This window comes from Nesoenas mayeri (assembly GCF_963082525.1).
Source record: "Nesoenas mayeri genome assembly, chromosome: Z".
Taxonomy (NCBI): domain Eukaryota; kingdom Metazoa; phylum Chordata; class Aves; order Columbiformes; family Columbidae; genus Nesoenas; species Nesoenas mayeri.
This window is the reverse complement of record NC_137542.1, coordinates 37243342-37266841: the sequence shown is the minus strand read 5'-3', so window position 1 is coordinate 37266841 and position 23500 is coordinate 37243342. Positions and strand designations below refer to the sequence as shown.

The following is a 23500-nucleotide window of genomic DNA, read 5'->3' as shown; positions in this document are numbered from 1 at the left end:
GCTAACCAGGGAGGTCCCAATTGACTGAAGTTGCCAAATGTGACACCTACCTACAGGAAGGGCCAAAGGGACGATCCAGGGAATTACAGGCCTGTCAGTGTGACCTCACGCAGAATTAACCCAGAGTTAACTTACACCTTGTCTCATCTGTTGAGTCAGCAATGATGAGAGCAATGATGCTGCTGAAGGGTCTAGAACACAAGTCTTATGAGGAGAGGCTCACGGAATGGTGCTGTTTAGTCTGGAGAAAAGGAGGCTGAAGGGGAGACCTTATCACTCTCTATAACTACCTGAAAGGAGGCTGTAACAAGGTGAGTGCCATTTTCTTTTCCCAAGTAACAAGTGAGAGAATGAGAGGAAACAGCCTGAAGTTGCACCTGGGGTGGATATTAGGAAAAAATTCTTCACCAAAAGGGTTGTGTAGCACTGGAACATGTTGCCCTGGGAAGTGGTTGAGTCACGACCCCTGGAAGTAATAAAAAGCCATGTAGATGTGGCACTTACAGACATGGTTTAGTGGTGGACTTATTAGTGTTAGGTTAACGGTTGGACTTGACGATCTTAAGGGTCTTTACCAACCTAAACGATTCTATAAATTAATTGCTTACTGTGGGAACTTTTACCATTAGGTATAAGTCTTTAAAATCTGATCAAGTAAATTGGTCAATTTGCACAGACTTTCTCAATTTCTGATAGCATGTTATATTCCCAACTATTAAAACTGGTAGAACAGCACATACTGAACATCATTGTGCCTGTTCCCCCTCCTAACTCACCACCTTCCACTCTGACAGAATGATACACCATCTTCTCACCACATCTCACCATCCTTTCCCAGACACCTGTGCCCAAGATAATGCAGAGACAGTTCTGTTTTCCATCCTCCTTTGTTCCTCTGCTCCCTTCAGAGCTTCCTACTGCTGCTACCCAGCAAAAGATAAAATGATTAAAATGTGAGCAGGTTCATCCTGTTTCTCCTCTGAGCACTACACCCACAGATTCACTACAAGGACTGTACACTTATTTTCAGGTGCACTTAACAGAGGAATTAACTTCTGGTTCCTTACTTTGGAGTCTAAAATGGTCACAAACTCTTAATTAGCTCTTTCCTTTCTTTTCCAAGTGAAGACATAAGATACACTTCTAATTTCTCAGCTCTCTAACTGCAAGGTCTCCCTCTCTGTCACAGTATGTCTTGTCTTGTCATAGGTTGGAAATAAATGCCTCAAAATATTAGAGGAAGCAAAAAGAAACTCTGAAGCAGAAAAAAAATCATTAAATAACAACCATTGATTTTAGAAATTGCTTTGTTGCTCTTCTAAAATACCACCCAACAGAAGCTATATATGGTATCTTAAATTTTGCCCATGGACAATCCACAGCATAGTGAGTAAATAATCCCTGTTATGTTCATGTGCAGTATGTAGACACAGCTTACTGGGACACAGAAAGTCACTTTCAGAAAGTGCATTGGCACAGACTCTTGAGGATCACATGCAAAACCCCCTTACCACTTTGTAAGGGTTTGATTTCAGGGGACAAATAAGACTATAAGGCTAAGTGTAATAAAAATGGCAGAGGTTTACAAGAATATGTCTAGTTAAGCACCTATCATGGTTTTCACCATTAAGCCATAGTGGATGGGAAAAAAAGCACACAAAACGGATGCTGCTTTGTAAGAAAAACATTTTTCACAAGCTTTGTACTATCCTAACTTGAAAATGTAAAGTTTTTCCTGTATTACAAAGGAGGACAAATCCATGGACCCTGATGGGATGCACCCACAAGTGCTGAGAGAGTTGGCAGACATTATTGCTAGGCTGTTCTCCATCATCTTTGAAAAGTCTTGGAGAACAGGAGAGGTGCCTGAGGACTGGAAGAAAGCCAATGTCACTCCAGTCTACAAAAAGGACAACAAGAACGACCTAGTAAACTACAAGCCAGTCAGCCTCACCTCCATCTCTGGAAAGATGACAGAACAACTCCTCCTGGACATCATCTCCAAGCATATGGAGGAAAAGAAGGTTAGTTGGAGTACTCAACATGGGATCACCAAAGGGAAACCATGTTTGACCAAACTTATCACCTTATATGATGGCATGACTGGCTGGGTAGACCAGGGGAGAGCAGTGGATGTTGTCTGCCTTGACTTCAGCAAGGCTTTTCATGCTGTCTCTCACAGCCTCCTCGTAGACAAGCTCAGGAAGTGCAGGCTAGATGAATGTATGGTGAGATGGAGCATGAACTGGTTGGATGGCAGAGCTCAGAGGATTGTGATCAATGGTGCAGACTCTGGTTGGAGGCCTGTAGTTAGTGGTGTTCCCCAGCGGTCAGTACTGGGTCCAGTCCTGTTCATCTTGTTCATCAGTGACCTGCATGAAGAGACTGAGTGCACCCCCAGCAAGTTTGCTGATGATACCAAACTGAGAGGAAGGGCTGACAGACCAGAAGGCTGTGCTGCCATTCAGCGAGTCTTGGACAGGCTGGAGGACTGGGCAGAGAAGAACCTGATGAATTTCAACAAGGGCAAGTGTAGGGTCGTGCATCTGGGGAGGAATAACCCCAGGCACCAGTACAGGTTAGGGGTGGATCTGCTGGAAAGCAGCATTGCTGAGAAGGACTTGGGAGTTCTGGTTGACAACAGGCTGACCATGAGTCAGCAATGTGCCCTTGTGGCCAGGAAGGCCAAAGGTGTCCTAGGGTGCATTAGGAAAAGTGTGACCATCAGGTCGAGGTAGGTTATCCTACCCCTCTGCCCTGCCCTGGTGAGGCCGCATCTGGAGTATTGTGCCCAGTTCTGGGCTCCCCAGTTTACAACAGACAAAGAATTACTGGAGGGAGTCCAGCGGAGACCTAGAAAGATGATTAGGGGTCTAGAGCATCTTTATTTTGAGAAGAGTCTGAGAGAGCTGGGTTTGTTTAGCCTAGAGGAGGCTGAAAGGGGATCTGATCAACGCTTGCAAATATCTCAAGGGTGGGTGTCAAGAGGACGGGACCAGACTCCTTCCAGTGGTGCACAACGATAGTACAAAGGGTAACAGGCACAGACTGAAGCACAGGAGCTTCCTTCTGAATAGGAGGAGAAACTTCTTTACTTTAAGGGTGTCAGAGCACTGGAACAGGCTGCTCAGAGAGGTTGTGGAGTCTCCTTCTCTGGAGACATTCAAAACCCGCCTGGACATGTTCCTGTGTGATCTGCTCTGGGTGAAGCTGCTTTAGCAGGTGGGTTGGATTAGATGATCTCCAGAGGTCCCTTCCAACCCCAGCTGCTACTTACTGATCCAAAATAAGCAAAGGAACTGAAGTTCTAAGCCATACAAAGTCACTCTCTATTTCCTGTCCTCCGGCCTATACTGAAGATCTAATTTTTTTGTTTGTTTGTGCGTTTTTTTGGTGGGGATTTGGTTTTATGGTTGTTTTTATTTTCTTTTTTGGGGAAAATTCTGCCAATTGGTCTGTATCATGGAAATTAAAACAACACATGATTATGTATTTCTTAAATTGCCATAAGAAACAGGAGCTACGAGTGTAATCTCATGTAAGTGACTGTTTATTAGTCTTCGGTATTTCTAAAAGGTTTTCTGAATGTCTCTTCCTGTTTAAGGAAAGCACAATGGCATTTTCTTTGGCAGGACCTCAGGCTGAATGGATCAATTATACATAAATAGTCAGACTACTACTGACATGATTTTTCAAATCTCTACTTTAATGTTACCAACAAAAAGAAAACATCATGAAAGGGGAAAAATAAGAGTTTGGTTCATTTACTGAACATGTTACCTATTCAACTGGCAAAAAATGTAAGCCACTTTTGTCATAATTATTTTTCTGGAGTGTAGGTAACTTCAGATTTTAAGATTAACCAATACAAGCTTAGTCTGGATTTTGGTATCCAACACAGGTATATCATGTCCATTCACATCTTAACAAACATTTTCAATCTGGTACAAGCTGGGTTTCCACTGTGAAAAGTGGGGAAAGTGGAGGAAAGGGAAGACAAGGAAGTTGTTTTAAATGATACTTTGCTCTTTGGGCATAGCAAACCTGAGAGAAAAACCCTGCACCAAGTCCCAACAATATTAAGTCACTGTTCCCTTGGCTGATTGAAGCACAGGATGGGAAAGAGGGCTCTGAACTTTAATTTTAGACTTTGGATTTTAGTTTCCTGTTTCAAATCTGATCAAGGATATGTTTTGCAATTAAAATTATAGAAGATGTTTCACCACAGGGGTCTAACAAAAAGGCCGTGAGTCTTGGAGACATGCAGAAAGTTGTCTCAAATTCCTCAGGCCAGTCAGAACTGCTGACTATCTTATTCACTATATCTGTCCATCAATTTAATGGCTAATAAATACCAGGCTCATCACAGCTGAAGTTTTCTCTGCTAGCATCAGTTGTTTGGAAGAAAAATTTTCAGAGAACTTTGCAAAACATCTAACAGACTTTCAAGATTACAATCTGATGGACTGCACGCAACCTGACGCTTGCTCAGTCTTTTGTTTGTTTTGGGGTTTTGTTTGTTTTTAAATAAAGCAATAAATTCAAACTATCATACCGTCTCACCTTGAACAGAACAAACCAATGTGCCTTCCGAATTACTATTGTTACTTAACACATACTTGACAACTCCAGTGATAATACTACACAAGATCTTTGAACGTCTTTTGTGAGACAACACTCATCATGAAATAAAACATCATCTGTGCTCAGGCAGGCAAACTGAGCTAAACCAAACACATCATATAACCCTGAAATTCTTGTTTCTTGATCAACTGGACGAGTTTTGCAAAGCTTTTCCCTCTGGTCCTTCCTCCTAATTTCCTTCAAGAATCTCCATCTGTTGTCTCTGCTTCTTCCTGGCTACAAGGCACACAATCTTTTTATGATTCTTACAATTTAAGGTTAATATACTTTCACTATTAAAAGCAGTATCTACTGAATTCATTTCTCAGCATCTGTTGCTAGACAGTGAGTTCAACATAATGCAGTAAAAAAGCAAATACGTATCCAATTTATTGAGCAAACAGATTACTGTTCAGCTTAGCTCACAGAAGAACACAAGACACAGGTGCTACACCACAGCTTTGTTGCAAAATACTATCCAGCAACATGAACTTGAAAAACATAAAAATTACATTTAGAAACAGATGAAATCAGCACTTTCTCTGTCAGTAATACCTGACTATAGTAAAATGCTGGGTATGCAAAATATGAAGGGAAAATAAAAACATTGAGAACAGACCTCTTAGAATTTTTATCTACCATCTTACTAAAACAGATTACTGTCTATTGTCTATGACTGAATAATACAGTTTAAAACAAACAGGAACCATTCTGCTCCATGACACAAGAGTATACAATATTCACAGATAACAATATGCCTATCGTCCCCAATAGACTTAGGCTACGCACATAGAACTTGTTTCTGCATCTCCAATATGTGTATATAATGAACAAAACTAACACAAAGGAAACATTCTGGTATTGATAGGAACTAGTTGAGATAACTAGATTTTGTAAGTGACATTTTCCACTTTGTAAATGACTACCTAACTTGGTTTATTTCTACATTCTACAAAAAAGAAAAAAAGTCTTCCCATAAGAGCCTTTTTATTTTGTTCCTCAGTTTACTTACGTAATTAATTTTCAATGTTTCCACTCACTGTGTAAGAAAAAAAAAAAGGCATAAAAATAAGTCTAGAATGTGACAGTGAATGTTATTTGCATTTCAGCAGATCATCACAAGTTATCCCTTCTGCAGTTACTCATTTATGCATGTCTTCAGTCTTAAGTGAGAAACACTAATAGGTTACTTCCACCTTTCTGTTTCATCTCAAATGGAAAAATTCCACATTTAATGTATTAAACAGGAAATGGTGAAATGATCTTTTAGAAACACATGCAATATAAAAATACAAGCAAAAGGCTTGCAAAATATTTTGTAATATTGTCCAAAATAAAGATGTCCCAAATTACAAGACAGTATTTCAGTAACAAATTACTAGTTACAATAAATACATTCTGCTCATTAATTTGCAGTTCCCAATTCAGAGAAATTTGAGATCATACAAAATAGGGGCAGGGGGGGAAGAAATATATATATATAAGCAAGAACATATATATATATATATAAGCAAGAACAAGGAAGTCTTCCATGTACTTTTAATTACACTTTGATTATTCATACTTCTGGAAAGGTCTCAAATTAAGAATAGCCATGTAAAACAGAGAAAATTATCTAAAAAAATAAAATCTTAGCAGTAACCATTTCTAAAACATTTACTAATTTATAACATTTCAGAGAATGTTCAGGTTGGACATTATTAAATGGTTCTTCAGTAACAGGACAGTCAGTCATTGGAACAGGCTCCCCAGGAAAGCGGTGATGGCACCAAGCCCACCAGAGCTCAAGGAGCATCTGGATAATGTTCTTGACCATACAGTTTAGTTTTAGGTAGTCCTGCAAGGAGTAAGGAGTTTGTCTCAATGATCCTTATGGGTCCCTTCCAACTTGAGATATTTTATGATTCTGTGATTAACTCAGCTATTCCACGCCTTAATGTAGCCAGAGCTACAGACCTCACACATTATATCCAACTAAACTCCTGGGCAGAAGGGAAGGCATAGCAGAGGTGTTTCCAAAGAGAAGTGAACCTAAGTTTCCAGTGCAGGGGTCAGGGCTGAAGTCAAAAAAGAACACCTAAATAAAAATATCTAGGATATCTGAGTATTTCTACTGGAGAACCTATTCAAACAATAAAGAGTCTGGCACAACCACTAGCATTTCAAGGAAAGGATAAGAGCTTCTTTGACTTTGGAAATAAATTATGGCTGTGGTTTTCCTTTTATTTAAAGAAAATTTTAAACCCACCAAATATTGAACTAGAAAAACAGTCATCCTCCATATCCACTTCAGTGCATTTGCTGCCTTAAAGACTATTTTAAGATACATATCCATTCTGACACAGATCTACATCTGCTAAGTAAAACAATGATTTTTCTTCTTGCCAGTTCTGAATCCAATCAAAATGCTTTTGGAAAATCTTAAGATTCAGTCTGTTCTCTCTATTTTAGGAGGGTAAAATCCCCAAAGAACTCAGAGAGCTACAAATATAATATTGTAACCTTCCTGTCATAGCTCTCTTTTCCTCTGAATTTACACAACACTTTGCACCAGAAATCAACATACAGGGTCACAAACAGAACTCATTAATACAATATAAGACAAACCAAAAAAACCTTCCAGTTTATTTGAAAGATTTGATGCTCACAAAAGCTTCCAGATCACCAGCCATGGAAATGAAAAGTCTATTCAAAAAGCCGGTAGTGTAAGCATCCCCTTCACCTTGGATTTCATCAGCTGCTGTTGAGCACCATGCACCTCTCATGATCATAAAAATAATGAGCAACATCTCTATACTAATATTTGCACATTCTTTTTAGTGTCCCATCCAGCAGAGCCACCTTTCTGGAGGAAATTCATCGACCAGCCTCAGCTCCAAATTTTCTTCCAAACTATTTTCTTCCCACTATCATCTCCAGGTTTTTCACTTCATGGAACAAAATTAGGAATGAACATCGCTTCTCAGTAGCAGCAAGAAGTACCTTTGAACTGAATGATCAGGCCTACACATGATTTCTTCCAGTTGCATGGATATAGAGCAGATCTTTTTTTAATGTTTTGTCATGAGGCAGTAACAGTATTATGTCAAACAGAATTTTAAAGTGATAGCATGATGGCTGTCTCTCTCAAAAGGAATGGACTCAGCAAGATGACTGTAAATAAATCTCTCCAAAACTGCATTACTATTAAAGATAAGGTCTTTTTACCATGCAAAGAGGAATTCAGATTACATCCCTGTGATTGTAATAAACTGTAGTTGAAAGATCTTCTATGAGGGCTAGGATTAAGTACAAACCCAAAGCATCAAATGCTTGCACAAACTGTAATTTTAACATGACCAAAAAAACCCTCCACTGAAGTGTAATTTAATAAATAAATAGATAAATAAATAAAGGGGAAAGTTCCATCTTACTAGTTAAACCAACAAAATATGCCTAGAGCTCATAAGCTTTGGATTCTAAGCAGCAGCATACAAAGGATGGGCAATTTTTAGTGTATTTGAGCAAAGGGAAACACAAGGCAATGACAATGTACTTCTCAAGTGAAACACAAAATTGACTTTTTACTGCATCAGGTTTTTCTGAATTTTGTAGAAGTTTTGTACTTCGATTTGGCAGGTGACAGAGGAGTTAAAATACAATGCAGCAAACTCTGCTTTAGCTATGGCTACCCATCATGCCTGCCATTTAAAAGACAAGATGCCACCTGCAATAAAAGTGCTGCATTTTCAACAGGAAGCCTGTTGGTTTACCCAGTGTCTTCTCCTAATTCCATATTTGGCTATGGTCTTGAGTCTAACCAAACATACTTCAGTTTCAGTTTGAGAGCGTCATTTCCTCCTCTCCTTGATGCGTAGAATGTGTTGCTAACAGAGAAGCAGTAGTAACACGAGCTTCATTTCTGTCACAAACACAAGATCCACACACACTGCTCTGTTATGATGTTATCAAACGGTCCTATATGCTTATCTCTAAGCTGCAAACACATCACTATTTTAAACACTTATGTTGAAGTACAGACAGCTGTGAAAGCTTTTTGGCTTCCAGGAACACCCTGAAACATTGCTTCAAACACCCTAAATCCTCCTGGGCTTCTCCTTTCTCTCACCGGGAGGAGACACTGATCAGAGCGCCTCGACCAGGAGAACGGCATGAAGAGCATGTCTGGTTCCTCCTTCCCACCGGAGTCACGATGGCTTTGGCAATTTGGACGCACATAAAGCTCTTTCCTCGGAGCAACAGGGAAAGAGAGAGAGCACACCTTGGTGCAGAAGTTGCCTCGGCCCCGTGGCGGCCAGGATCTGCCACTGTGAGACTACGGCCGATCAACAAAACGCACAACAGTACCGAAAAAGAGCCTCCTCTCACGTTCCTCGTTACAGACATGCGTGCCTAATTAACCGAAATAAAACAAGATTTGAGCTAATGTCCAAGCCGTGGGTCACGGGGGCGGCACGCCTAAGAAGCCTCTCCTGTTTCTCTGGACAAGTGGCTCCCCGGGAACCCCGGCTGCCCCTGGGCCCAGCCGAGCGAGCGCCCGCCGGGAAGCGGCTCTGCCGGGCGGGCGGGCGGGTAGGCCCGCTACGGAGAGGCCGCGCGTCCCCGGCTGTACCCACTTGCAGCACGGCGCTGCCGCGGTACTCACCGCTAGGAAACGGCTCCATTTTCCTCCAGGAGTCCGCCCTCAGCCCGCGACAGCGAAGCCCTGGCGAAGAGCGAGAAGACGACGCAGAGACGCAGCCACGATTCTTCCTCTTGCCGCCGCAGTCTCCCAGGACAGGCGCTGCCTCGGGTTCCCCTGAGCCGCTGAGGCCCCACACGCCTCAGCCAGTGCCCACCGACCCTGTGCCGCTCCTTCTGCGGCCGGGGACACAACCGGCTCAGCCCGCGGTTCCCCGCTCAGTACCAGTCCCAGAAGCGCGAACCCTCACCAGCCATCACTCGCCCGGGTCTCGGCGCCCGCTCTCCCCTCCCCCTGCGGGTCACGCGGCACCGCCTACTTCTCACACAGCCGTGCCGCCCAGTGTGCTTCACGCCCCGGAGGGTTGTGGCAGGAGCTCGCTGGGCTGCAGGGTCTTACGCAGGTTCCCGAACCTCGGGCGAGCGTCTAAATGGCGGTCCGCTGTCCTTTGACTTGTTTGGGCGACTTTGGCCGTCTCAGCCGAACGCCGGCCGCCGCGGAGGCGGAATGACCTGGCCACGGCGGGATGCGGTCGCTGCCTCTCAGGCCCCTGTGTAGCTCTGGGGCTCCCCAGCGCGCTGCACGAAGGCCCCGCGGGCGCCTGACGGCCGTGGCAATGCTGCCGAGCTGGGCCAGCTTGGCCTGCCTATCTGCACCATGCTCCATTCGTCGCTGTTTAACCTTAGATTTTATTTTTAGCCTTATTACTGCCTTACCTGCCCCCTCCTCCCAGACCATGACACTCCTGCTATGACTGTCTGAATACCAATACTTTTTCTTGAACATTGGAAAATTTTAACTGTTAATTGTTGGAAAAGAAAAAAATGGGAGTTCAAGAACTCGAAATCTAAAGGCCGCTATATTTATTTCCCCCCCCCCCAAAAAAAAAAAAAAATATAGTAAATTAATTTTAACTGGAGGGGGATCAGGGCAAGACGTCCATGGGACTCAGGACCTATTCTCAGTCCTGTACCTGTTTTCACTGTTTCATAAACCTGGAAGCGCACTTTTTTATGCCTTAGTTTAAGTGTTTCACACACTTAGTTACACTAACAACCCTGTCGCACAAACTAGGTCATAGTTATGTTTCACCAAGTCCTTGGAATTTTATACTAGCCCAAACATTGGGCACAGAGCTATACGAGTTTTAATGATAATTTATTTACCAATGTTTTCTTAGATATTTCTTAACATATGTTAACACATAATCACAGAACGTTAGGGATTGGAAAGGACCTCAAAAGACCATCTAGTCTCTGCTGGAGCAGGAACACCTAGATGAGGTTACACAGGAAGGCATCCAGGCAGGTCTTGAATGCCTCCAGAGTAGGAGAATCCACAACCTCCCTGGGCAGCCTGTTCCAGTGCTCTGGCACCCTCACTGAGAAGAAGTTTCTTCTGAAATTTAAGTGGAACCTTTTGTGTTCCAGTTTGTACCCATTACCTCTTGTCCTATCATTGGTTGTCACCGAGAAGAGCCTGGCTCCATCTGCCCATCCTCAAAAGAAAAACTTAAATTAATAAATCAGCAAAGCATTTCTTATAACAGTATAAGATGTCCTGAGAGCTTTCTTTTCTACATGCTGACTGTGGCTGGCCTATAATTAAATACATTAAAGAAACATTAGTGTCCCAAAATCAGGGTTCTTTAGCTAGTGTGCAGACATCTGAATATCCACAGACTCAAGGTATCATTTTATTGTGACATTGTGCAATGTCGGGTGCTGGGTGACAAAACCACAAAGCTAGCACATCAGAGTTAAGCTGCATAAAATACTCATACACTTCAGCCTTTAGCCACGCACTAACATGTTGTACATATTTATGCCTACTAGGTGTTCATTGATCTAAACTCCGCAGGCCTCAGTTTAAAGGTACAGTCCACATTTATTCTACACGTGCTTAGTGAGCAGTGGGCTTTTCTGAGTAGGGCATGTTTTTTGAGGCAGAGGTCGCAATCTCCCCTACCATCTTCACCATCCCCCTTGCCAATTTCTGCTGACTTCATACTTTCTGGCAATCATCCTGCTTGCTAATTCTTTCTGGGTCAGGATGGTCCTCTCTTACAATTTTTTTCAGTTCCTCTTGAAAGGTTTATTCACCACTAGAACCTTGAGTTTCTCTTTTGTCTTCCTGCTATCTTCTTAAGGGAAGTTACATTTCTGGATACATAGCAAATATTTCTACACAATATGAATCCTTGAAGTCTAAACAATAAGTCTTAATTTTTAAGAATCAAGACATCATTAACAAGCATGTAGCTGATTCTGCAGTGCTGGGATCCTATACCATGTCATGCAGAGGCCAGTTAAAATTAATATACTCTCTTCTTTTTTATTTTTTTAATTTTGCCAAACTATCTTTTTTCTGAGCTCCTCATCACTTGCTTTCAACATTCTTCACTTTTGCCAATCCAAAATCCTTAATTAGCATGACACATCTCTGTGAAGCAAAAGAGCTAAAATAAGATAATGCTTCATTACATATACAGAAATTTCCATATCTGGATTTTCCTATTAAAATCAAGTTTTAAGAGAATACAGTGAGAACTATTCATCCAGATGGAGTTAGGTATAAAGGTCCTTTCACAGTATCACCTGTTTGCATCTGATCAATATTAGAAGAATAAGAGTTTCAGTGTAATTTTGTATAACATCATTTACGACAGAATTGAAGCTCCAGCTTTGCTGGAGTTATTAAAAAAGCTAGAATTTCTACAATGTGATGAAAAAACCCTATATCTGAAAGCTACAGATCCTTTTAACTCTAAAAGTCAGCTTTTACTTACAGTTTAGTGGTATGAGCGATTGATAAAAGTGAAGAATGTTAAATTGTTGGATTTTTTTTCAGGCCTTAAGTAATTATTACCACAATGGGGGTGTTGGTGGGGTTTTGTTGTTGTTGTTGTTGTTTGGTGTGGAGATTTTGGTGTTTGGTTTGGGGTTTTTTTGTCGTGGTTGGTTTTGTTGTTTGGTTGGGGTTTTTTGTGTTCTTCTTCTTGTTTTTCCAGGGTGAAGAATAAAACATTACTTTAGCTACTCAAATCCCTAAGTATATCCTTAAAGCATCTGCAATGACTTATATTTCACGTTTGTTTGGCAGCCTCCATTCAGCAATATCTTAACTGAGTCTTTTCCATGGGGTAGAATATGATTGCCAGCAACCCTGCCTCTTTCTCCTCTTTGAAGACCTGCTTCCCCCAAAGAATGCTTGAGATACTTCAGCTTTTAAACTGCATGAAACATGACTCAGACCTTCTTTGTTCTGGTTTATTTTTCTGATGAGAGAAACAGATTTGGCCACAAGAACATTAAAAATGTCAGATAGACATTTAGGTGCCTTTGGCAGAGTTGAAAGTCTTCAATTGGTTTCAGCCAGATCTTCACATAAGAAGTTACACTGTAATAAGCTTTGTAGATGAGAAGCTCCAGGCATTTGGAGACAAAGGAGTTACTTCATCAGTTTTGCTAAAGCATGTCAGAGGTAGCTCAGAATCAGGTGTGGGACTGGTGAATAATTTGGCTGATGACCTTAAAAGGAGATGAAAAAAATGCCCAACAAACACTTGTGCCTAAAGCTTGAGCAGTGGTAAGGAATGGAGAAGTCTCTTTATTCCTTGGCTGAAATAGTTAGTAGTGTTGATTAATACATTTCCTCCTTAATTTAAGGTTTTATATTTAAAGCTAAAATTGTTTAACTGCTGTGCATGCTATTCTGCATACATCTGACACACTCACCTCCCGCCAGCAGGAACTACAGTTGTATTATCTCAAGAAATCCATAGCATTCCATTTATAATGAAAATATCCTTATCTTTCTAGGTATCTATTTCTACAGGTCTATCTGTATGTAGGAGAAGCAGCTGCCTCCACAGAGGAGTCATTACTATTTATTTTATGTTGTCACACAACCTATCTTTCAGCAATACTTCCTAGCTCTCCATTTCTTTTTGAATAGATGTAGTAATTAAGTTTACACAGCTTCCTTGCCTCTGTGTCACTTTCAGAAACTCTAAGACCACTTGCATTTATCTTAGGGAAAACATATAAAGAGCAACAAAATTTCTACCAGTTAGATGAAAATAGATCTAAAAGGATAGGTACCATAAATGCCTCAAAAAGAAAAAAAATTTCCAATATGAACAATACACTTTGCATAGGAACACTTAAAATCGTGAACATGTAACCTTGTATAGGAACACGTACAATTGTGCATGTAGAGATATATGAGAGGGAACGTATAAGGATGCTAATACAAGAAAAGTGTCTATTAAGAATTTGTACTGAGTTAATATATGCAAATACAACTACATTTCATTTAGCTCCATTGCTCACAAAATAATTTACTTAAGTTGTTTAACTGTGTATTTTCTTAGAATCCAGCAACTTTTTTATTCTCTATGGCCTAGAACAAGGATTTTACAGGATGCCAGTTGCACTCCTGTTCTCAATAGCGACGTAGAAATAAACTACAGTAGCACATGAGCCTTGAGATGGATTACAGTGCTACATTACAGATTAAAAAAAAAGCACAGATGTATTCTAAGGAGGAAGAGTCATGACTGTGTTAGAACATTAGAATTTTTTTTGTAGTATAGACACTTTGCCTGTAAAAGCTTTCACTGCTTTGCTGGTTTTGTTTACATCACAAAAATAAACAAACTGTAAAAACTTTCAAGTTCTGAAGTGAAATCAATGTATTTTTCTCTATTCCTTCTAATATTTGTAGTATGCTTGTATCTTACTTCTAGATTGTAAAGACTCACTTTTTCTTTCTTTTTTTTTTTTCTTAAGCACGTACTAGCTAGAAATGATAATGTACTATTAATATATCCCCTAGGTAGCACAGAAGTATCTCATCAGCTTTTGTGGTCAGAATGCCACAGGGCATAATTGAAAAGTTGTTTTTTCCGTAGTTGAAATTAGAATACAGTTAAGCATGAAGATTTAGGCAGGTCTGACAGCTCATCACGTGCCAAAGTACATGGCAATGTCCTTCTCTCTGCCTACATTTGCCTCATGGTCTTACTACTTACCTTGAACCAACTCTGATGCTTGTATTCCTCTGCAGGCTGATTCAAGTCTTCAGCTGCCTAATCTGGTAGAAAACTAATTCAGCAAAACAATGGATAAGTTTCATCAGAATCTGCAAAGGATCTGGATAACAGTAATAAAAGAGAGCTCATGAACATGCAGCTAAGCAACCTCAGCTCAGACTGAGAGGCAACAGAGGAACTCATCCTATCATACAGCACAGAACCCAATGAATTTTGTACACCACTTTAAAAAAGCTGAAAATAAACTTGTTTTGTGCAGTTTTCTCAATTAAAAAATCACTTTTATTTTAATAATAATTTAATAATGCAAGAACTACATTTGGTATAAAATCCTCTGGCCCATATGTGGTCTCTAATGGTAGTCCATTATATATGCAAACTTATCATGAGTACTGTACATAAATGCCAAGTACCTGGTTTACAAAAAAAAAAAAAAAAAAAAACTCAAAAAAAGCAGTTGAGTAGTGAATCCAAGAACATGATTCATCCTAGATGTCTTACAGGAAGAAGTGAATTATTGAAAAGGCACATGTTCAGCACACAGATCATAAAACATTCAAGAATCTACTGGTATGCTGAGGCTGTGGCTGCCAGTTCCCTTGGAAGGGAGACCTGTATTTGTCAGTTTCATTATTTTTCACTTTAATATGTTCATCTTATCTGAATCCAAGTAGAGAGGAAGGATAAAAAACATGCCATCAACACCTGGAGACTGAGCAGATGAGAAAAAGGAGTCATTTTAGTATAGTATGATCGGACAGAATTAAAAGACAAAAGGCTGACAATTTACTTCTTCTCATTCTTTATGTTCATTAAGCCCTTCTGTGCTGTACCACAGTGCAGTGCACACCTACAACAGAGCAGACCCTGGGGTCTACATAGATTTAACTTGATGCAATGAATATATGCCTGTTGACTTGTCTCACAGCCTCATACCTGACTGGTGATCTCAGACAATGCTGTTTCCAGGCTCTGGCTGGTCAATTCTGCGAAGAGCTGAGACCACATCAGTCTCGCTTCAGGTGGCCCGGCCCCTCCGGGCGACAGGCTAGAGGACAGACAGCAAAGGAAAAGCACCCCCACCTCCCCACGTCCGCAGCGCCGCTTCCTCGCTCTTTCGGAGAAGCAGCGTGGGCGAGTTCTTTCGGCCGCGGAGCTCAGGAAGACGCCGTATGGACACTTCCCCGGGACGCTTGCTTCTGCTGCTGCATAACCTGTCCCTTCCAGCGTTCACGAGGAGACAGCGAAAACCCCTGAACCTACCCCCAGCAGAGAGACACTGTGCCGACGCGTTTCCGCTCGGGGCGGAGCGCCCTCCACAGCAACGCCCGGCAGCGCCTGGCCCGGGCCCGCCCGGCTCTCCCCGCCCCCTGCCGCGCCGGTGGGCGGGCCGTCATGGAAGGGCCTGCCTGTGGGTGCGTCCCTCACCTTCCTGGGGCGTGTTGCGGCTGCGCTCGCGAGAGCCCGGGGCCGCGCGCGGAGCTACGGCCAGTGCCTTGCTCGGGCCTGGAACGCTTCGGTCCTGCTGGAAAATCGGAGGCCTGAGCGGGGCCCTTCCAGGCGCTGGCAGCCGAGGAGCGGCGTGCCCGCGGAGGGGGGCGCTTGGTCCGCCTCGCCGCCCTGCTTCTCCATGCGGGCGGCGGCGGTGAGGGGGGCTGGGGCGCCGTGCGCCAGGAGCAACGCGTGGTGCTGAGAGGCCGCGGCCGAGAGAGACGATGGCCAAATGGCTGAACAAGTACTTCAGCCTGGGCAATAACAAGACCAAGAGTCCCCCGCAGCCTCCACGGCCCGACTACCGTGAGAAACGCAACGGTGCTGGCAGCACGCCCCGCCCCGACGCGCCGCCGCGCCTCCTCCATCTTCACCACCACACCTCGCCCAGCTTTCCGCACCGCAGGCTGCGCGACGACACCAGTGACCTGCTCCGCGCCTACCGGGCGCAGAAAGACCGCGACTTCGAGGACCCGTACAGTGGGCCCGGCTCGTCCCTGCGCAAGTTGCGCGCCATGTGCCACCCGGACTATGCGCCCGAGGACCTAAGAGAGACGGCCCGCAAGACTTTCTCCTCTTCGTCATGCTGCGCCGCGCCCTCCGCCACCTGCACGCCGGGATCCCCTCTCCTCTTTCGCAGCCACAGCGAGCGCCGCCCGGTGACACCGCCCGACGTGAAGTACATCTCTTCCAAGCACAGGCTTATCAAGGTCGAGAGCGGCAGTGGCAGCGATGGCGCAGACAAGAAGCTCGACAAGGGCTCCAAGCAGCTGGTGACCTCTGCCCCTCCTGCCATGAAAGATAAAGTGAGTGTTGTGCTCCAGTTCCCGCCCCCGTAGACTAGGTACCAGGGCTCGGGCTATATAGCCCCTTGGAGGTTTTTTGGTGAGAAGGCTAGCTCCTGTCTGAGCACATCTGGAGTGTCCACTGCTTTCCACCATGCTTCACTGAGTGTCCTGGCCCTTTTTAACATTTCAGGGCTGGCTTTCAAACTCACCTCCCTTCTGATGGGGCAGGTTTGCAGGTGTGCCTAGACTTGCTCTGAAGAACCGTGTACTGCCAGCCTCATGACTGGTACCAAGGCTCTTGGGCTGGCATACTCCTACAGAACAGAATGTGAGTGAGGGGTTGCTTGGGTAGACCTAGAGTCACTTGAGAAGCTCCATGCTTTTGACCCCAAGTTGTGGCCTCAGCCCTATTGCGTGTGGTATGGAATGGTCACATATTAAGTAAAAAGCAAACAAACAAACAAAACCCCGAACAAACAAAGCACCCACAAAAACCCAGAACTCAAAGAGGTGCCATCCCGAGTCAAAATGCCTGTTTTTAAGGAGACAATTTGTCATGTGTTCAGTAATAGCTTTTTTGCCTCCTAATTCAGCATTGAAGTAGTTCAAAGTCCTGTGTTACAACAACATCACAACTTCCGTGATAACTTTGTTTCCAATTGACAGATACTGAAGCAAACTCTGTAACTACTGGTTCTGTTGTGTTCTCCCCTCTTTTACTGGCCATTCTCTACAAATATTAACAAAATAATGTGGACACAGTACTGGAAAGTGCTGTGCTCAGGAACTCAGGTTATAGCTGAGAAACTTCACAGAGGGAGGTAGTATTAGTTATTTTGTAAGCACAGCACATGTTCCCCTCCCTCTGTTGCTCCTGTGAGTATGGTTTATTTTTTCATATATGAGAAATTAATATTTCTCTATTTTGTAAACTGGCATTCACAACTTCAGTGTAATAGTCACATCACAGGAATTCTAAGTATGTGCAGAATGTTATCAATTTAAATGATCTGTGCGTACATGTTTAAATACGTAACATGGTTGCATTTCCATGACAACTTAGTAAATTATATCATGTCCAGATGGAATTCCAAATAAATCAGCTTGTGATGGTGATAGTGCAAGATTGAAAGTCTAGAATTTATTACATTGTTTGTCATTTTAGGTGTAGTTTCTGAATGGAAGCAACATCTTTTATTGAAGTGATTGGTAAAAGTTAGAGTCTTACTATGTTACAATCTCAGTATATTCAGTCTTCTTTCAATTGCCTGTATTTGCTACCATGTATCTGCTCTTAGGCAATACTTCAGCAACTTCATACTGAGAGAAAATAACTGCTTGAGGCAAAACACTTGGAAGTGCAACTACTATGTATTTTATTTTTCCTAAGTGGTGTATGATTTTTTATTATCTTTCAGTCTTAGACCCTACTGAAGCAGGTTTTGAAGCAGAAAATACATCTGTTGCTAGGTAATCTGCTACCTTGTGTGATCATAAATCTGTGTGCTGTCCCAAGCATTTGTTGCACATTCTAAAACTTGTTTTCAATTTGCAGCCTCCATTAAAATAAAAAAATAACACTCATAGTCACATTCTTTCTGGTTTTGAGACAGTGAACTATTTGTGACAAGCAGGAAATTTTAACATGTCTAAGAAATGAAATTGTCCCTACACCTCAAAAGGTAAGTGTGCCTGCCCCCACCCACAACTGAGTTTCATTTGGGGGAGTTACATAGTTGGCCTTTTGTTTAATTGTGTTATTTCCTCCTAGTAATGGAAATGAAATCACTCTTATTTCACAGCCATGAAATGTAAAGCCTGACAGGTGAATCTGGTAAGCAATTGTCATACTGGGCAGGCAGAAAACTGCCTCTCTCCAACACCTGTTATTCACAGAGGAGAAAAAATGAGGAATTTAGTTAATAGAGTGTGTCTAGTTTAGTAGCAAATAAAGCAAGTGGAAATAAACTTCTGTAAGAAGGGTATAGTAGAAAGGACAGTAAAGGTGGTATATTAAAAAAACAAAGAACAGAGGTCCGACATTCGGAAGAGTTGATAGAAATGTTAAAAGCATTGGAGAGAAATCTGTGAGTAGCATAGCTTAAGCTAGTAAGTGCCTTAGGAATTAAAAAAGGATCTAGTAGCCAAATAGTAGTCTATCATCATAGAAGTATGTTAACGTTGAATGGTCCAATAGTATTTGCTAAATGCTTGTGTTCTGTTCCAGCAACTCTGGTTTTTTTCTTGTTCATATACAAGGATAGAGTGCTGTTTTCCTTGTGTGTCAACTGAAAAGCAAGAAATACAGTTTTCAACAAATTTAGTGAGCAATTTTGTGACTGGTCACCACCAGTAAAGAGTTAGCCAAAGAGCTCAGTTGTGTGTTAAACTTGAAAGAGTTACTTGAATGGGAAGGAGATTCAGGAAAGTGCTTATTTGGTACGGTTACTTATAAAGGACAAACAGCAAAGTATGCATAAAAGATTCCAGGTATAAGTTGTAAAAGTAACAACAGAGATGTAATATGTCTGGGGTTCAGAAAGCTTTGATGTGGAGAGGTAGCAGTACCAACTAAGTTGAGGCAGAGAAGAACAAATAACCATGCATCTTTGATACTGAGGTGACTAACCTCTACAACGGATGCCCAAGGGAGAGTTGTCATTCAAATTGGTGGGTGGATTTTTTTTATTTTTTTATTTTTTTAATTAGGTAATACAGTCAGGCAGGTTTTTGTGCTTTAGCAATGATGCTTATCTTCAAACAAGGGAGGGCAGGCTGAGTTAGAATTCATGGCAGAAGCAGCTCAGTTCCTCCAGTATGAAGGATTACTGTCTTCCTTCTTTTGTGCTGGCCTGGGACATGGTAACTTCTTAGCTCTCCTGTGGAAAAAAAAAAATGCATGTAGGCAAGACAGAACAACATGTGGACATATGCCGGAACAATATGGTGGCTACTGTATTTGTGTGAAAATAAATACAAGACTTGGCTTACCATCAACTCAGTAGACAGACCACCTGGTGAATTGGGGATCTAAAAGAATGAGTTTAAGTCTTCCTGAGAGACTCTCCTCTATTTGGCATTGTGTGATGTGTGTAAATCTGTGAAAGTAGTAATCTTTGAGGGTAAAATGTGTGAAAGGACACTGTGTATTTTCTCACATATTACACTTGGTTGAATCTGAACATTTCTCTGCCTGGCTTTGTAGCTGAAGAACACGGAACACTATTCAAAGAGCAACTGTATCGCACTGCATTGCAGGAAGTTTGTAGAATTTAAAAGCTGGCATTGTAGTGTACTTGTCCTTTAAGAGATAATTATTTCATAATGACCAGCACTTTGCACTCCTTCTGTGCAATGGAGGCAGAACTGTGCCACAGTTCTGGATATTGAATGCAGAAGACGCTGCAAGATGCCAGATCCGTTTCCACAGGATGTATCTATTACCATGGAAAATAGCTTGGTTCTTCACAGGCAGAGCTGGTCCAGTACAAAGGCATGTAACTGTGTGACAGCAGCAATCAGGCAGGAAACTGTACAGAGTAGCACAGTTACTGACTTGGTTTACAAAGGTCTAGAAACAATGTCTGTGTGTGAATTCTGTGCTTGTATAAGATAAAATCCTTTGTTTCCATGGCATCCACCTCAGAAGTGTGTTGTACAGAGATCTGGCTGCTAGCTGAGCATGTGTGTTAAAGCTCTTTGCCTTGAAAGCTTTCCTTACATTATGTAAGAAACAAGTACTTTTTTGATACTGCAATAGACTATGGAAATGCTGTTTGAACTTTGAAGGTCTTGTATAAAAATGTTTAGGCTCCATGGAACATTATTAGTATCTTTATATAATGAAAACCTTTTAGTAGACGGTAAGAAGGTGTTGTATGTGGAAGGTCTAAGTTTTATTTGTTCTTGCAAGTGAGAAGAAGTCAGGTGTATTTAACGGAATCTTATAGCTGATATTTCTGGTCTTATGGTACAAAGTGTTTATTCCTTTTGGACTGAGAGGGTGAGGGATACAGGATATTAGACATGAGGTTAAAAGTTATAGCTAAAAACTCAGAAGGGATACATTTTTCTTTTTAAAAGTACCCATGTTTGTCTTTCCTTGCATTTTGTCCAGCTGTAATCTGTTTGTTAGCATCTGTAATAATGGACATTTCAATCTTGGTAATGTGTCCCTGTCCTATTTCTGGACAATAAGAATTAGCATGACTGTTTTTCTGTCTCTTCAGCATTTCTTCTGAACATCCTGTGGCACAGAGGTGGCTGGTATGTGTTCTTGGAGGAGTGTTAGTCTGAGCTTGGTGCTTAAAATTTTGTTTCTCCATGTGTATTCAAAGTCACATTTAGAATTAGTTACCAAAACACATTTGGTAATGACTGAAATTGGCACTAGGGACTTAGTTTTTACTGCAAGGACAGAATCAAAAAATTGCAGAATCATGTAAGTTGGAAGGGACCTCTGGAGATTATTTTATGCAGCTCCCCGCTGTTCAGGCAGGGCCACGCAGATCCAGTTTGCCAGGACCATGTCCAGATAGCTATTGAATATCTGCAAGGGTGGAGACTCTCTGGGCAACCTGAGCTGTTGTTCAATCACCCTCACATTTGAAAAAGTGTTCCCTGATGTTCAGATGAAAGATCCTATATTTCAGTCTGTGCCCATTGTCTCTTGTTCTGTCACTGTGTACCAGTGAAAAAAACCTGGCTCTGTCTTTGCACTCTCCCTTCAGGTATTTACATACATTGATAAGATCCCCCTTAGACTTTCTCTTGTCTAGGCTGAACAGCCTCAGCTCACTCAGCCTTTCTTTATATGTGAGGTGCTCCGTTCCCTTCATCATCTGTGTCCCTTTGCTGGACTCTTTCCTGTATGTCCATGTCTATTTTGTACTGGTCATCCCAGAACAGTACCCAGCACTCCTGGAGTGACCTCACCAGTGCTACAGAGAGGGGCAGGATCACCTCCCTAGACCTGCTGCTGATGCTTTGCGTAATGCAGCCCAAGATGCCGTTCACCTTCTTTGCAGCAAGGGCATGTTGCTGACTCAAGTTCAACTTGGTGTCTACCAGAACACCCAGGTCCTTTTCTGCCAAGCTGCTTTCCAGCTGAGTGGCCCCTACCATGTGCTGGTGCATAGCATTGCTCCTCCTCAGGTGCAGAACTTTGCACTTCTTGTTGAACTTCTCAAGGTTAATGTCAGCCTATTTTTCCAGGCTATATAGGTCCTTCTGGATGGCAGTACAACTCACTAGTATCTCAGCTACTCAGCTACCTTTATTTATATTTTGGAGTTTCTTTTGCTTAAAGTTCTCATGCCCCAAGTTACTATTACTAGATCCATGTGATAGAAAATATCATACGTGTATGGGGTGACATGGGGTGGGCTTGTATAGAGCAGGAATCAGGAGCTGTAGGAGCTCGCAGTCCTCTCTGATAATCTTGCACTCTGTTAAGAGATAAGCTAGAGGTCTTTAACAATAGCCCTAACAAATAGAGCCAATTGAGACATGATTTGGAATCTGAATTTGCCTGAGGCGTTCTGAGGATTCCCTGGTGGTTGTGGTTCATTTTGACAGGTAGGACCCACATAAAAGTTGGCTGCTTTTGTCAGAGGGGCAAGTTAACTGTGTCCCACTCCAAAGGTGTGTGAATGCCCTCTCTAGCCTGCAGTTACAAAAGCTCAGCATGTTGCTACTTCAATGGTTTCTAAGGCAGATACAGCAGGTACAGCATGAGAGCCTAGGTAGCGTGACTAGTTGAGACTTCTGGGAGGGATGCATTGGTATGTGATAGACTGCATCCATTCCCTTCTCTTTACTGTCGTGTTTTTCAGTTGCTAACATCAAAGATCAATTTGGCAGCCAGCTGAACAAGTCATTTCATGGTGCTTCTGACACTGTTTTTCATCTGAAGGGGAGGAGTTTATACCCACTATCCAAGCTAGGGGAGGTTTTCATTCCAGGGATTACTATAGTGGATATATTTCCAGCCTCAGTCTGATCTGGTACAGATTCACAGATAAAAAAATAATAGTAATAAAACCAATAATTAAATAATGTGGGTTTGGACTTTCCTCCCTTTTTTTTTTTTTTTTTTTTTAATTTCCTTGTTGGAAAGCAACTTTTGCTTTGTTAGACCTCTCTGAATAACAAGTTTGTTTCTTTAGACCTTCTGTTTGCTTTTGGTACAGTAAGCTCTTGAATAAGTTACCATTATACTTAAAGCAAATCAGTCTTGACTTCTATCTCATATGACAGCATTTTATACGTATAGTTTTCCTCCTAGTACATTTTTGGCGAATGGAGAAGATGAAATGTCAAATAACTGTGTTAGACTGCTTTCTCTTTCATGTTTTAGTATAGTTTAGCTAAGGATTGGCTAGTATTACTTTGTAAGTTTTATATAGGAGAGCAGCAGAGCCTATGCAGCTCTTGACAGGATTGGATCAGAAGACCAAATGGATGGCATTTCAACTGCAGCACTTTTGGAGATAAACCTGTCCTTGTGACTAGGACAAATTAGTGCTGTGTGATACACATTGTTGTCTTTGTCTTAAGTGTGTTCAGCTGCTATCACTTGATTTGCTGCTTGGGCATATGTTGTCAGACATGGGGGAGGGGACTTCTTTCATTTGGGTTAACTGTTTTTCATAATAATGAGGCAGTCATTTCAGACACTAAGAGAGAGAATTATTTTTCCTCCCTCTATTATCTGTGTCAGTTCAGTGGTTTCTGGTCAAACATAAACTTCCAGGCACTTCAAACTTTGAGTGGAGGAAAACAATATTAATTTATAAATGAAACATCAATCCCAAATACATTGGTATCTCAGCTGTTAACCTGTGACTCTAGGACATCTAA

At 42.0% G+C, this 23500-nt stretch overlaps 2 protein-coding genes and 1 long non-coding RNA gene across 8 annotated transcripts in view; 1 reads left to right on the top strand and 2 right to left on the bottom strand.

The window, feature by feature from the left end:
* The window catches only part of LNPEP (leucyl and cystinyl aminopeptidase), a 48150-nt gene extending 38571 nt beyond the window's left edge, over nucleotides 1-9579 (bottom strand). Inside the window, exon 1 of the mRNA XM_080362912.1 lies at nucleotides 9269-9579. Coding sequence (XP_080219038.1) covers nucleotides 9269-9287 — 19 coding nt within the window. The 5' untranslated portion in view covers nucleotides 9288-9579. The remainder of the gene's footprint in view (nucleotides 1-9268) is intronic.
* A 3000-nt stretch (nucleotides 9580-12579) lies between these two features.
* On the bottom strand, nucleotides 12580-15618 carry LOC308051695. Of its 2 annotated transcripts, none has more exons than XR_013923519.1 (3): nucleotides 15297-15618; nucleotides 14340-14412; nucleotides 12580-12924 (listed from the first exon to the last, which is right to left on the bottom strand). It is a non-coding gene; the product is annotated as an uncharacterized lncRNA (long non-coding RNA). The 2 variants fall into 2 exon arrangements; XR_013923520.1 differs by having other exon boundaries at nucleotides 12580-12834.
* Nucleotides 15619-15816: 198 nt separating this feature from the next.
* The window catches only part of SHB (SH2 domain containing adaptor protein B), a 54828-nt gene continuing 47144 nt past the window's right edge, over nucleotides 15817-23500 (top strand). For all 5 annotated transcript variants that reach the window (XR_013923539.1, XM_080362734.1, XM_080362735.1 and 2 more), the window contains exon 1: nucleotides 15817-16657. Coding sequence is in view for 4 of the 5 variants with exons in the window: in XM_080362734.1 (XP_080218860.1) it covers nucleotides 16076-16657 (582 nt within the window). In the remaining variant the exon portion in view is untranslated. The remainder of the gene's footprint in view (nucleotides 16658-23500) is intronic.